Below are 15,259 nucleotides of genomic sequence, written 5' to 3'. Positions count from 1 at the left end.
TAAACAGGGGAGATTTAGGTCAGATACAAGGAAGAAGCTCTTCCCTGTGAGGGTGCTGAGGCGCTGGCACAGGGTGCCCAGAGAAGCTGTGGCTGCCCCATCCCTGGCGGTGTTCAAGGCCAGGTTGGACACAGGGGCTTGGAGCAAGCTGCTCCAGTGGAAGGTGTCCCTGCCTGTGGCAGGGGTTGGAATGTATCATATTTATATATATTGCACCATAACACATATATAATATTTATATATATTGTATCATAGCATGAATTTATTGAATATTCTTATATATTGTATCATAACACATATATATTATATCATATTTAGGTAAATACTGTATCGTAGCATTGAGTGCGCCCTCAGCAAGTTTGCCGATGGCACCAAGCTGTGCGGTTCGGTTGATACGCTGGAGGGAAGGAATGCCATCCAGAGGGACCTTGACACGCTTGGGAAGTGGGCTGATGCCAACCTCATGAAGTTTGACCATGCCAAGTGCAAGGTCCTACACCTGGGTCGGAGCAATCCCAGGCACAGCTGCAAGCTGGGCAGAGAAGAGATTTAGAGCAGCCCAAGGAGAAAGACTTGGGGTGTTGGTCAATGAGAAAATGAACATGAGCCAGCTTCAGTGTGTGCTCGCAGCCCAGAAAGCAACCGTATCCTGGGCTGCATCAAAAGGAGTGTGACCAGCAGGTTGAAAGAGGTGATCCTGCCCCTTTACTCTGCTCTCGTAAGACTGCACTTGGAGTATTGTGTGCAGTTTTGATGTCCTCAACATAAAAAGGACATGGAACTGTTGGAACAAGTCCAGAGGAGGCCACAGGGATGATCAGGGGACTGGAGCACCTCCTGTATGAAGACAGACTGAGAAAGTTGGGGCTGTTCAGCCTGAAGACCTCATAGCAGCCTTCCAGTATCTGAAGGGGGGCTATAGGGATGCTGGGGAGGGACTCTTCATTAGGGACTGTAGTGACAGGACAAGGGGTGATGGGTTAAAACTTAAACAGGGAAAGTTTAGATTAGATATAAGGCAGAAGTTCTTTCCTGTAAGGGTGGTGAGGCACTGGAATGGGTTGCCCAAGGAAGCTGTGAATGCTCCGTCCCTGGCAGTGTTCAAGGCCAGGTTGGACAGAGCCTTGGGTGCCATGGTTTAGTGTGAGGTGTCCCTGCCCATGGCAGGGGGTTGGAACTGGATGATCTTAAGGTCCTTTCCAACCCAAACAATTCTATGATACTATGACAGAAGGTAAGGACACAATGAAAGTCCCACACTGGAACAGCGGTTTAACCCTCAGGTACCAAACCTGGGAGGTACCTTATTGTCCACTGCGTGCTTGCTTCAGTACCCAGGGGGTAATAAAGTGTCTGAAATTGAGTCCATTTTATGCCAGAGGAGCAGTTGATCCTGAATCCTTCTTATGGTCTGTTTCTCACTCTGTCCAATCCAGTTGCTAACAGAGCCCAGCGTTACAAATGGATACAGCAATTATCCCTCATCCACCTTAAGAATTTCTCTGTTTCTCAGAAAAAGATCTCTGCTCATCAGTGGGGAATCCAGTAAATGCATACAAATGTTCAGAGATGCCTTTCACTGGCACACATTAAAGCTGTCTTGTGTGCTTATAAGCATCTAAAGGCTGCCTTCAACCATGTGCAATATCCCCCAGATTCCTTCTAGTGCAATGTCACTTTCCTGCAAAATTCCTCTTGTGAGAAGGCTGTCTTTCTAATTTTTTTTTAGATTGTTTAATATTTTGTATATTTTTATTTTATTTTTGCTTCGATTATTTCCCACAAGGGGCATCAGTCCCTGCAATAGGTGCATGGAAAAGCAGCGCAGGCCCCTGAGCCCAGACCCCTTTGCTCCAGGCCCCGCGGCCCCAGGTCCCTCAGCGGAGGTCCCGCAGTTCAGACGCCTCCGCTCAGGCCCGTCGGTCCCGTCCCCGCGGCCCCAACCCCTGAGCCCAGGCCCCGCCGCTCAGATGCCGCGGCCCAGGTCCCCGGGCCCTGGCCCCGCTCCCCGTCGCGCCAGCAGGCGGCGCTCTGCCCTCGCAGATGCAGCCCGGTGACGGGCCCAGGCGCCCGCCCTGAGGTGAGGGGACGGGGTGTGCTGGAGCGGTGTCTGCCGCCATTAGCAGCCTGGAGAGGGGCTTTTACAAGCTTCCAGCGGGCTCTCTGCCCTCCCTCCTCCGTGTCAAGCACTACGCGTGGGATGCGCTTTCACATCTGGCCGCGTATCCCTCATGGGAGCGGTGCCTGTCTGCTCATCCCCTGGCCTGCTGCGCAGCCCCTGCGATGGTGAGTGCTGCCTCAGGGTCACAGCACTGCTTTCCTCGCCTTCATTTGCTGTTCTGGCACCGGCAGTGAGACTTTGATGGTGTTTGTAACGGTGAGGAGAATCAGCACAGCACGGAATAGGATAAGCAACCTAAAAACTCCTTTATTCAAGTGAAGGCCAGTTAGCACCTGGTACTGCCAGGGGGTTGTGCTCATTTGTAGTTACAGGACACTCACTTCCTCGTTATACCCACTGCGGTGAAAGGGTGAAGATTCTGTGACACTCAATATTGTATATGGATGAGCTCCTGTTGCTCTGGGGCTTTTTGCAGCTATCAGGCTTCTGTGTGCACCCTGATGCATCAAAGAGAAGTCAAGTACTGAATCCCCAAAGGCTGCAATTTTGAGGTGTCACATAAAGGGTTTTAAGGAGAGAAGATGGGGCAGGTTGCATAAAATCCACTTGTATTCTGCTGAGAAACAGCTCAAGAACAACTTCAGGTGAAGGAATCCTGCCTCTCAAGTTGAGACTATATGAAATAAAGTCGATTTGTTGATCCCTCCTGAAGCCCCTCACTAAATCTAGTCTGACTCTTCAAACAGCACTCTTCAAATAGCTCCTGATACAACAGACTCAGCCCCCAGTGTCAGTCTTTACCCACCCCTTTCCTTCTGCAAACAACTCATAAATATCAGGGCGGTTTTACTGACCTCAGTAAATGCTTGTGGGCAGGAAAAGGTGATACCAGAGACTGCCAATGGGAGGCCATTAAGATTGATGTTCTGTTTCCACAGCCGCTGTCATCTGGGAGGACCTCTACAGTTTTACAGTCTAAAGGTGGTGGGTAACTGGGTCTGAGGGAAAAAGCAGAGGAAGAACAGGAGTTTCCTTCCTATATATCATAGGAAGGGCTGAGCAACACTCAGCAGGGCAGCTCCCATGCAGTCAGGTGGGATGGTGATGGAGAAAAGCAAGGTGAGAGGGAGAAGATGCAGAGATATTGTTCTGCTTCCTACTCTGCACCAGCTGGCAGAGCTTGCTAGTTGTGTGGGTGAGAAGAAGAATATGCTCTACCCCAGGAAGGATTTTAGGAGCAGGCACAATTCTTTTCATACCAAAATGCTCTGACTGCTTTCTTGTGAGTCCTGAGAGGCAAATCTATCTCTTAACATAAGTCAATGGATTTTCACAAAGCTGAATAAGCTCCATTCTCTTTTATAAGATGATTTTTTCCAGCAGCTAGGCAAAAAAACCTCCACAACCAACCAACCAAAACAAAATATTCACATGCTAGCCCTGAAATCAAGCAGGCACCTGGTAAATCATTTCCAAGTGGCTCTCTCCAACATCTCCTTACCCAGAAGATACTCCAGGTATGCAGCTCCCACATGCGACAGAAATCCTCTCATGGTAGACAACGGGATAGCAGAGCAGCATGTACACAATGACAGGAAGAGGGCTGTGCTATAGGACATCTGTCCGGGGAGCATCACAGCTGCTGTACAACTGCAAGTTCTTTCAGGCATTTTAGAGTGAATCAGGCTCTGGGGTGAGGTATCCAGTGCATCCTGGCCACGTTCCTTCCTCCTAGACACAGAACCTTGTAGCATTTGTTACTTGCCCTGTATTCTGGTGCTTACTCTCAAAGCCTCCACAGAACTTCCCTTTGTTAGTCTGTTTCTAGCATTGCTCTCTCATGTTGGATTTCCTACTGTACGTTCACAGATTAGCAGAAGGAAGGTGGAGCAGAAGGTGAGAAAACAGGCTGCTGGCTCACATTTATTTGTGAAAGAGAAAGCCTAAGGTCAGCTGGAGAGCAATGATTCCTGTACAGGGATAGCAGGTGGATACTGATGCTTCAGAAACCTCAAATTAGTTTTAGTTCTGTACTGAGAACAGGAATCCTGTGGTGCAGGTAGAGACTCTGGAGATGTTGGACCACCCACAACTGGCACACACATTTACAATGAAGAAATTTTGACCAGTGCTAAATAAAGCTGGATTCTGTTCTCAGTTACAGCATTATTAAGCTCTTTCCATGTCAAATCCCACATGGATAGGTCAATTTGCAGATTGCCATGGACATCTCAGGGACCTTGAGACAAGCTGTCATAAATAGCTAAGCTGCCCTGGGAGCACCACCAACATGCATTGTGGTGATGGCTGCAGAGATGCCTGCTAAAAGCAAACAGCACATCAGCAGCCCTCAGAGTTACTGTGCAAACGGAGTGTGAAATCCTGCCCCACTGCTCCACACTGTAACTTTTTGTCTACCTGATAAAGAGAAGTTTTGCTTGATTTGATGGTGGGTGGAAAGAAGGGTGTGAAAAATAACAGAACCTCCTTTGGAGGTTTCACTTGACCTTCAGGAAACGCCAAGGGAAGGTTGTGTGATCTGCACATAAAGGATTCAACTGGCTTTTTTTGTTCTAAAACCTGGCCCTGAATTTAGAAGCCCAGGGATGCATGATCTGGAATTACCATAAATAAAATGTCCCAAGCAGTTGTTAAATATTTAAAAGGCAATCTGAAGCTAGCTGTGGCTGAAAGGAATGAAGGGGGGGAAGATCCTACTGCAGCCCTTGGGAAGAAATGCTGTGTTAACAACCCACAAGATTGGAACTGATCTGTGGTTCTGTGTTAATATTCTGTGTTTTCATTCTTATTATTAATGATAACATTTCAGACTTTCAGAGCACCTTCCATCTCAGAGTGGTTCAAATAATTAAGCCTCCTAGTCACAGAACGATTACCACTGCAGTGCCTTAGAAGGTGGGTAAGAATCACCCCATTTTACCACTCACTTAGAAAGGGATGTGATGATTTGTCTCAGCTTGCATCAGTGGCAGACTTTATTCAAAGTGTGTCCAACACTTTGTGTTTGGCTTGTTCTGTCTGTTCAGTGTATTTGTTTCATGTATGAACTGCAAATCAGAAAAGATATTTGCACTTAGTAGACATAAACCTTTATAATAATTAACACTTGTGCTTTGTGGTTAGTGTAAAAAATAACCAAGTTCCATTGAACTCCTGCCAACTGCCATGCACAGGCCCTGGGGATGATGTAGCTGCTGCAGAGCACATTCAAATCCCAGCAAGGTCACATCTTTCAACTTCCTGAGTTTCTGTTCCTAAAATGAAAGCTGCAGTTTTATCCTACGTGTTGTGTGCAGTATCAGCAGGATAAGTTCTGGACAAATGATTGACTCTGGCAGGTGTATGTGACATTTAAAGAGGTATTTTCTATATTAGAAAATAATTCTGAATTTTGTTTAAAATTATATTTACTAAAATAATTTCACAAGGTCCCACTTGATGATCTTAAGGTCTTTTCCAACCCTAACTATTCTATGATTCTATTAATGTTGTTTCACTCCCCCATCCCTCAGTTGAATACAGTATGAAGAAAGCTGCTGAAGGATCAGGATTTCCTAAATGCTCTGAATGTAAGTGGGGAATGTGAAGACATGTATCACTCTGGGTATTTGTACTAGATGATTTTACGTGGATTTCATTATTGGTACTTCTGTAAGCACTGTTCAATTAGAAAGTAAATCAGATGTGAATTGCAAATGGTGTCTTCAAATACATCCCAGCAATGTTTATTTAGGAGCTATTCAGCATCATACTTTGCATGAGACTAAGCATTGCTTATTGATAACTTACAATGGAAATTTATTACACTGTACAGTACTTTTGTAACCCAGAGTGTCAGGTAAAGCCAAAATGTATTGATTCAGATGGGTTGTGTGAGCAGTGAGCATGCTGTTGTGCTAGTTTCCACAAGGTAAAAGACCAAGAAAATCAAAGGCATGACACAGTCACATGAACTTCGTTACACAAGCTTGAAGGTTTTGAGGTCACAGCTTTCATCTTGCTTAGTGCCACCTGTGAGAGAAAATCCATGCCAAAATGGGAAATGGATCCATCTGGATGCTCATGAGAAACAGAATCAAAACACATAATATTCATCAGAGTGCTTGTGCTGAACAAACTCAAAAGCGTAACAAAGTCTGCTTTCCAAAGCAAGAGTGAAATACAGGTGGTTAAGGAATCCTCCTTAGAGCAGAAGAAAAGGTTATTCCCAGTTTTTACTTCTAAATGAAAAGAGTGGCTGTCTTCTCCAGCTGAAATATACAGATGGAGGCTAGGGAAAAGTTGCAGATAGGGAAGGGAGGAAGTAAAGGCTTTTGACTGATGGTTTCAGACCCAAGTTAGCTGGCAGATCAGCCACAAAAGTTGCTTTTCTGGAGAAAGAATCACTTCCTGAGGTGAGGCTATCATCAGGTAGCCTCTGCGCATGTTCTTGTAGTGATGTGCCAGTTCATCCTCCTGAGAAGTGCAGTACTGTTGGCCTTACGTTCAGATGGAAGCTGGAGGGCTTTGGTCCTGTGTAAGGAAATGGTTGAAAACAGAGTAAGAAAGAGAAGTCCTTCTGTGGCATCAGTGAGTGCTTGGTGACTGTGCCTCTCCCACTGTTGTACTGAATTTAAAAGGACCTACAAGAAATCTGGGGAGGCACTTTATAAGGGCATGTAAGTGATAGGACAAGGGAAAATGGCTTTAAACTGACAGTGGGGAGATTTAGATCATATATAAGGAAGTTCTTCCTTGTGAGCGTGCTGAGGCAGTGGTACAGGGTCCCAGAGAAGGCTGCCCCATCCCTGGCAGTGCTCAAGCCCAGGTTGGACAGGGTTTGGAGCATCCTGCTCTAGTGGAAGACACCCCTGCCCATGACAGGGGGTTGGAGCTGTATGAGCTTTAACATCCTTTCCAACCCAAACCAGTCTGGGATTCTGGGATTCTATGAATTTCAAATAATACCATGATCTTTGACAATCAAAAAGAAACGATTCTTCTAGGGACACACTTATTTTTAACGTTGATCAGAACAATTTATGAGCTCTCACACAGCTTCCAACATTGCAGTTGGGTCCCAGTTGGTACCAGGCCTTTGCTTCTGTAGTAGGTAAGTCTCTGAAGCCCCAAAGGTGATGTGCAAGCTGATCTTGAACTGATGTTTTAAACTGAGATGGCAGCACTGAGCCACTGTGGCAAGTGCTCACAAGCATGGAACTCCCATCTGTCCTGCTAGGAGCATGTAATTAGATGAGCAGCTCACATTTCTTAGTGTATTAATCTTCAAATACATCTGCAGGTAAAGAAGGTAGGTAACTGCAAGTAATTAACCATCAAGTAGGAAAGTAATAAATCTTAGCAGGCTGCACTACTCCAGGTTTCCTGCACGACCTCTCAGGTGAGCAAGAGACAGGGTGCAAAACAGAATAGCTCTGAAGTCTGCTGGGTTCAGGGCCACACTCCTAGAGTTACTGAGGTATTTTACTCCACTCAGGCACCATTAGGAGTTGGAGGGACTTAGGAACAGGGAAGGAACAGTGAAAGTCCTGAGAGTAAATTAATGTGAATTTCAGCTAGGTCTTCTTCCTGGCTTCAAAGACAGAAAGAAGTAAAAGTGAGAGTCAGCTCTGAAATTCTACTAAACCTCTGCACTTTTGTCTGTTTGAACTTTACTTCTGAAGCCAAATTTCTCTACCTCTTTACAGTGCTTTTCTTTCAGCTCTGACCAGAGAGCTGTAGAGCTAAGCTGGTAATCATCTCAGGGTCTCCTTGGGGATAAGAAATGACAGTTAATCACTTCCAGGTTCAGGTACTTGACAAAGATGTAATACAGGCTACTTCTGCTTTGAAAAGCCTCACTCAGGAATTGGTGAATAACAGCAAACCCATATGCTTGTATGTAGATTTGAGAGATGAGAGGGTGAGCCTGGGTCTGATCTGTGCTTACACGTCATTTAGTGTCAGTTGTATCTCTAAACAAGAGCTTCTCAATAAAAAGGAAAATGTAGTATGTGATTTTTTGAGAGCAGACAGACAAAACCGTGGTGTGTGCAACTTCGTTACTTCTATTGTATATGTTGTATTATTGTAATATTTTATATATTGTATTATATTAATCCATTCTTCTCTAAGTCAAGCTCCTCCTTAGACTTTTCATCTCTGGGAATAAATGCAATAGGTGTCCATTCTGTTTACGTATGAAAATGAACTCCACATCGTGGCTTAAGACTAACTTGTATCTGCTTCTGTCTACAAAACTGTGGACTAGCTCGAATTAAAGTGTCTCTTAGAGAGCAGAAAACAATACTTCCCTCCCCAAGCATCAAGAGAGGGCAATGACAAAACCAGACATGCTTTCTTATTTATTATATCTAAAACCCCTATGAGTAACTAACCTACTCATACCCTCTGTCACTTACTAGTTGCATAAAACTATTCATGTTTTAAAAGGAAATGAATGAGCGCTCTGGATAATAACTGTGCTGTGTTTGAGCAGACAAGGCACTCCCTCTCTTTGAGATCTGGAAAAACCCTTACACCTTCCAGCTTCAGTGACGGTGAGGTAATACCCCAGCCAGAATATATTGTATTGGCACATTCCTGAGGGGAAGAACAAAAACCCACTGATCTTTCCTCTAATGAGTAATTCTACTGCCAAGCACAGGTATGTAAGGTAATACTTGTTTTAAGGAAATGTATTCCCCCTTTCTGAGCTTGCATTATCTCCAGTCACTGTAGTGAGCTGTTTAACCCAGAAATCAAGCAAGTGTGGCCAGATTCATTCATTTATATTTATTAAAGTGAAATTTTAGTAACTCTGGGAGACTTTTAGAGGCCAAGATATATTTTGGTCTGAGAAGAGGCCATTCTGCAGGCCAGATGCAGAGGCATGGCTGGGGAAAGGTTGCAGTTTTCACCTCTCTTTGGTGACAACAACCAGGTCCAAAGCATAGTCTGTTAATGCAGAAGAGATTAGATCTGGAATATTCACAGACACAACAAAATAATCACTGCCACTCTGTGTAGCAATACTGTGTAGCAGGCAACTGAGTACTGCTGTGCTCAGTAAGGGAAGGGAAGATGAAGTCCTGTGGTATAGAACTATTTGCAGGCTTCTACTTCCAAATATAGAACTTACAGACCTTTGCATGCTTGTACTTCCAAATGATGTAAACTAGTGCAAAAAGGATCCATTTCCTGCAAAATAATTAATTTTAAGTTATCTTAACCTTTTTTGATAGCTGCTCTGAATGTTGTATTTTCCAATGCAAAGAAGGAGACTGCAGAAAACCACTTCCATTTATCTTGTATCCAAGAAAATAAATCTTAACGTTGGAAGTATGTACTTTCTCATGTGTTTACTGGGCTTGGGAACTAGCAATACAGCAACTCGAAAAACAAAGAACAAATCTATACACTCTTCAGAAACTGGTTAGTATTAGCTTTCAAGCCTGGCAACCAGAACTGCTAGATTGTTTCCCTGGATGAATAGCACCTTCCAGTCCTATCTTAACTTTGGTTGCTTCATTCTCAGCCAGTCAGAGAGCCCATCACTGCACGATGGGTGCCCACTACGGGTTTGAGCGTCAATGGGCTGAAGCAAGTGTTGGATTCACAAATTACTTAAGTCCCATGGCTCTTCCTCACCCTGAAGAGATATTTTGCCTTCAGACCCACACTGGTATCTCTGTATGGTACGGCAGAAGACAAGTGTGAGGTGTAAGTTAGCATGAGATTTGGCATTTCTGTATCATATTGTGCATAGGTTTATCTTCAGGAAGAAATTGCTCAGAATAACTGCCTCACATGCTAAAGTGAATTTAGCAACTCGTATACCTGTTAATGAGCACTAACAGCAAATCAGACTACATCAGAGGGATTAGAACCATCAGACATCTCCACAGCCCCGCAGCAGAGCAACGAAGAGCCAGCCAGAAATGTGGGCTCCCTCAGCTGGAACACACAAAGCATCTTCCAGAGTTTCCATGCAAACTTACCTTGGTCACCCGTGGTTCACACCTGTGTACAGCTGCATACATTGTACCAAAACGTTGACTTCTCAGGGCACACGGTTAATACACAGCTTTTTAAAGCAGCGGTTTAATAAGCCATGAACCCTCCCCATCAACCTGCCACCCACGCCATGTTTATTCATGCAGTGTGACAGTGCACAGGCCCTGCCAAGGGCAGCCACGGGCTTCACCATTTCATGTCCCCAGTCTCTAAGTGGGTGTTTGTGGCCTGAATGTCCTGGTCACATCACCTAAAGCTCCGCAGAAATGAATCAATGCTTGCTCTCTTTACCCTGCTCTTCCACCATGAAGTCAAAGAGCTCAGTCTGAAACACTCCCAGGCTTCGAGCTCCCTCTGCAGTATTTTGTAAGGAATCATCTCACCTCAAGAAACCTCCGAATTCGTTGGTTAGGAGCTGGATCATTCATAGCACTTCAATATCTGGGAAACCTCCACTGAAATCTGAGCTGCTCTAATAAATCAATTCTATTAAGTTTTATTCTGATGTGGAGCAGTTAGGATCTGCTCACCTTGGCAGATACCTTCTTTCCTAAAGCCCCATGAACTGCTTTCAAAGGAAATAACTGGAGGAAAGCACTTTGCTCGGGTACCTTCATCTGTGAATGGGTCAAAGTAGCATTAACAGGTCAGATTCACACATAATAAACGGGGCTACTAAATCACTAGGCCAGGCATTAGGATTGAGTTTAAAAGCCTTGAAGCAATGACTTATATCTTAATAAAATGGTGATCTGTGTCTTTTACTTCTATTTTTGTTACTAATTTAGACACCTTTAGAATTACACTTGTGTGGAATTGCTTTCACACCTCCTCGTACTTCAGTGCAGAATCTGGCTGCTAAGTTCATATGAACCTGTTAAAATCTCAGTTGATGTTGCTTTCAACTGCATCTCAAGGGATAGAGAATAAAGCTATAAGTGGCACTGATTAGACTTCCTTCACGTAGATTTGTCTCTGAGTTGGGTGGCTGCCATCACCAGGCGCAACTATGCGCGATGGGATTTGGCTCCTCCTGTTTTGTGCAGTCACCTTCCTTGGCAAAATGTAAATGAGATTTTATTCAACTGGATTTTATACTTCTTAGATCATTACTAAGGCTTACGTCTGCTTTATAAATTAAGCCCCACACTGCAAATTCTCCTTGGCCTCACACTACCCTTGTAATTAATGTTCTTTCCCTCAGCTTAAAGTATATTCAGAGCTGCAGATGGAAAATACATCTCTTAAAACAGGCATATCTCACCCCAGCACAAATTCTTAGTGCTAATTCCTTTCACTATTTATTTTACCATGAGACCCTGCAATAGGTTCATTTCCTTACTTGGAGTATTGTGTGCAGTTCTGGTGTCCTCAACATTAAAAGGACATGGAACTGTTGGAACAAGTCCAGAGGAGGCCACGAGGATGATCAGGGGACTGGAGCACCTCCTGTATGAAGATAGGCTGAGAAAGTTGGGGCTGTTCAGCCTGGAGAAGAGAAGTCTGTGTGGAGACCACAGAGCAGCCTTCCAGTATCTGAAGGGGGCCTATAAGGATGCTGGGGAGGGACTCTTCACTAGGGACTGTAGTGATAGGACAAGGGGTAACAGGTTAAAACTTAAACAGGGGAAGTTTAGATTGGATATAAGGAAGAAGTTTTTTACTATGAGGGTGGTGAGGCACTGGAATGGGTTGCCCAGGGAAGTTGTGAATGCTCCACCCCTGGCAGTGTTCAAGGCCAGGTTGAACAGAGCCTTGGGTGTCATGGTTTAGTGTGAGGTGTCCCTGCCCATGGCAGGGGGTTGGAACTGGATGATCTTAAGGTCCTTTCCAACCCTAGCTATTCTATGATTCTTTGATTCTTATTTGCAGCATTTAGGGACTAAAAAAGATCTCTCTTCTAAACAGGTTTAATAGAATCAAAGAATCATAGAATAATTAGGGTTGGGAGACTGAGAGTAATATGCATGTTGGCTGCTTTTCAAGGTTGGCATTAGGTACACCCTGTTGCCTTTCCTGGATAAGTAGCATCGGGGGGGGGGGGGGGGAAGGAGGCTGCTGGAAGCCCCAAATTTATTGTGAATTTTAGGATTATCCAGCTAAAAATCAAAGAAAATATTGCTAATGCTATAACATAGGAAAGGAAATGATTTTAAGGGAATGCATACTTGGAGCAGACATTGCAGCCCAATGTTCATATATCCTGGGAGGAATATATGGGAAACAAATCTTATATTCTATATGAAATACACATTTTCTTACTTCATGCCCACTGCTGAGGATGCACAGATGGGCTCCATGAGCGTAGCCAGCTCCATATATTGGGTCCCTTGGTCTTGTGCCTACGGGAGTTAGGGAAGTGTTTTGGGAGTAGGAGTTGTTCCTCGCTTGGAATGTGAGACTGGAGATGCGGAAGATAACACTTACACTTGTGTGCCTGACACTGCAATCTGTTTATGACAAGGACCATGGGTGTATTTGTGTGTGGCAGTAATAATAAGTTAAAGGATGCACTGGAAACTATTGGCAATGGGGTAGCTTAGGGAATCAACGTGCCAGTGGTCACCAGGAACAGAGAGATCTCTGCACTACCTACATGTGATGTGGAGAAAAAACATCGTGGTTTGCCTGAGCTTTGGGGACCTACAAAACAATGGCACGAACCTGATCTTTCCCATTTATGAGAAGTTCACCCTTCAGCTTGTATAAAAATAGCCTTTGGAATCCAGGCACTTCAGATGTGCCCTGTTTCCTCCCTTTTAAAGGTCAGCAGTTAGTGTATGTCACAACCAATCTCCGTCAGGAACAACGACCAGGCTGCAGCCCTGTGTTTTCAGGGAAAGATGGAGTTCTCGGGGGCAGCCGAGGCTGCAAAGAGGGCAGATGCAGCTTTTCTGGGGAGACTCCATGGGGACTGTGCCTCTTTGGGAGCAGAGCTCTGCTGTGACCTTTCTTGCTCTTCAATGAGCAAATCCTTTCATCCGTATATACTGTTCTCCTTTTGCAAAACTAACCTTTGTAGGTGTAGGTGCTCACAAGAATCCAACAATCCTCCATTAATCGGGGAACCTCCAGTTCCCCCAACTTAAGGTTTGGCCAGGTTGAGGGGGCAGGACCCGACCCTGCTCCTCCTGCGGCAGGAGACCGCCCGAGCTCCGCCCTGACACACGGTTCTGTATCCCCCATTACAAAACAAGCCCGTTCGCCTCCGAAGCCTTCTTCCGCACCGAGCTACCCCTAAACTCACCCTCAGTAAGAGCACAACCCAACACCACCACAGAACAGACGCGCGGCCGCCATTTTGTGGCGTGGCGGAAACCCGCCGGCGGCGTTACGTCACTTCCGAGAAGAGCAGGCGCGGGCTGGGGGTCGGGGCAGTGTTCCGCCATTGCGGCGCTGCCGGCTCCGGGCCGCGCCGGGTCCGATCCGATCTGATCTCTGCCGGTTCGGGACCGCGCTCCCCCTCCTCCCGGGAATCCGCTGTGTGGTAACAGGAACGCGTTTCCTTCCCGGAGGGTGCGGACGGTGGTGGCTGCGGCGCAGGCCTCGGCGCCATGGATCCGTTTTTGATACTGCTGCACTCTTTCTCCTCGAGGCTGTCGAAAGATGAGCTCTCTTCCCTCAAGTTCCTCCTGAGGGGGGAGATCGGGAAAAGGAAGCTTGAGGCTGCCGAGAGCGGCGGGGAGCTCTTCAGCATACTCCTCGAGCAACAGCTGATCGCAAGCGACCGGACGGCGTTGCTTGACGGCTTGTTTAAGGCTATTAACAGAGATGACTTGGTCGCAGAACTAAAGGAGTTCGTGGAGCAAGGAGAAGTTAGTGCTTCTGATAATGAACCAGATGCGCATGAAAAACGTAGGTGGATTTATTCGTTTTTAACACACCCCCCCAGGCAACCCCGTTATGGGGTGTTCAGAGGCAACACAGAATGCGGCTGCCCTCAGCGGCTGTAGCTGCGCCCACTGCTGAGGGTGCTTCCGCTGGTACTTGGGAGTCTTTTGTACCCTGTAAATGGGCCTTGAGGGCAGCAGATGCTGCGAACGGCTTTCTGGGGTGGAAATTTCTTCCCTTTTTTACCAAACGGTCACTTGCAATAAGTGATACATACAACAGTACATTGCAGTTAATGCTGTGTGCCTGGGATTCTGAGTATATCCAGTGGGTTTCCAAAACTTGGTGTGAGACAGAAAGAGTAGTAGTGTTCTGCTAACAAAAAGCACCGTCAACCAACTTTTAAACGTTGTATTTTATTTCTCAGTAAATCCATCACTAAGCACATTTCTGCTATTTCAGGTCTTCAGAACGCAGCTGTTGAAGTCATATGTGAAAACATCGGGAGGGACTGGAAGATGCTGGCACGAAAACTGGGCCTTTCTGAAGTGAAAATTGACAGAATAGTGGCAGAGTATCCATTTAGCTTGTATGAACAGTTGTTTCAGTCCCTGCGAGCCTGGCAGAAATGGAAGGGAAAAGATGCAAAGGTGGCTGACTTACTGAAAGCCCTTCGGGGCTGCCATAAGAATTTGGTGGCAGACATAGTTGAACAGAAGCTCTCACAACTGGATGCTGGAACCAGCTTACATCAACATCAAAACAATCCCACGTCCCCCAGAGAGGATGAGAGAAGTACCGAGTGCCTTCCACTCTTCTGAACCAAACTCAGAATTGGTGGTTCAGTTACTTTTTCTGCTAATAATTTACATGCCTTAATATGTTGATTTCTGAACCCAAATAACTTTGAGGTAATGCTTTGTAATTTTATGCTTTAAGAGATTTGAACTTTCACAAGACCTGAACTCTGTGTGTTGTAGAAATTCTCACACTTTCCTTCTACCACTCACCTGAAAACAAGATCTGCTTGACTGCTGGTAACTGTCAGATGCGTCTGCTCTGAAAATGCATCCATGGGACACTTCTGAGGCAGCTGTAGTTAAAATTTCATGGGGAGGTTGTTTTTTTTGTGGCCTATTACAACTGTAGTATGAAAAGGGGAAGGAATAGCTTAGCTCTGTACTGGGTTTTCTCTTTAAGTAGCATAAGATAATGTCTTCCATAATTTGTCAAATACACTTGCTCTTTGTAAAAGGATACGAAGATCACTGTAACCTTTGGCTCCACAAC

The 15,259-nt window shown here is 45.4% G+C and overlaps 1 protein-coding gene across 1 annotated transcript; it reads left to right on the top strand.

Moving 5' to 3' along the window:
* The first annotated feature begins 13,663 nt into the window (after positions 1 to 13,663).
* On the top strand, positions 13,664 to 14,857 carry FADD (Fas associated via death domain). The gene is made up of 2 exons (XM_061343517.1): positions 13,664 to 13,993; positions 14,432 to 14,857. The coding sequence occupies exons 1-2, from the start codon at positions 13,693 to 13,695 to the stop codon at positions 14,788 to 14,790; spliced, it is 660 nt and encodes a 219-aa protein (XP_061199501.1). The 5' UTR covers positions 13,664 to 13,692; the 3' UTR covers positions 14,791 to 14,857.
* The last annotated feature ends 402 nt before the right edge of the window (positions 14,858 to 15,259 follow it).

Source organism: Neopsephotus bourkii, unplaced genomic scaffold (assembly GCF_033783945.1).
Source record: "Neopsephotus bourkii isolate Nb327-2 ecotype Australia unplaced genomic scaffold, CSIRO-AGI_Nbou_v1 NB_1825, whole genome shotgun sequence".
NCBI classification, from domain to species: domain Eukaryota; kingdom Metazoa; phylum Chordata; class Aves; order Psittaciformes; family Psittacidae; genus Neopsephotus; species Neopsephotus bourkii.
Note: the sequence above shows the minus strand (reverse complement) of the source record. Positions and strands in the feature narration are given on the sequence as shown.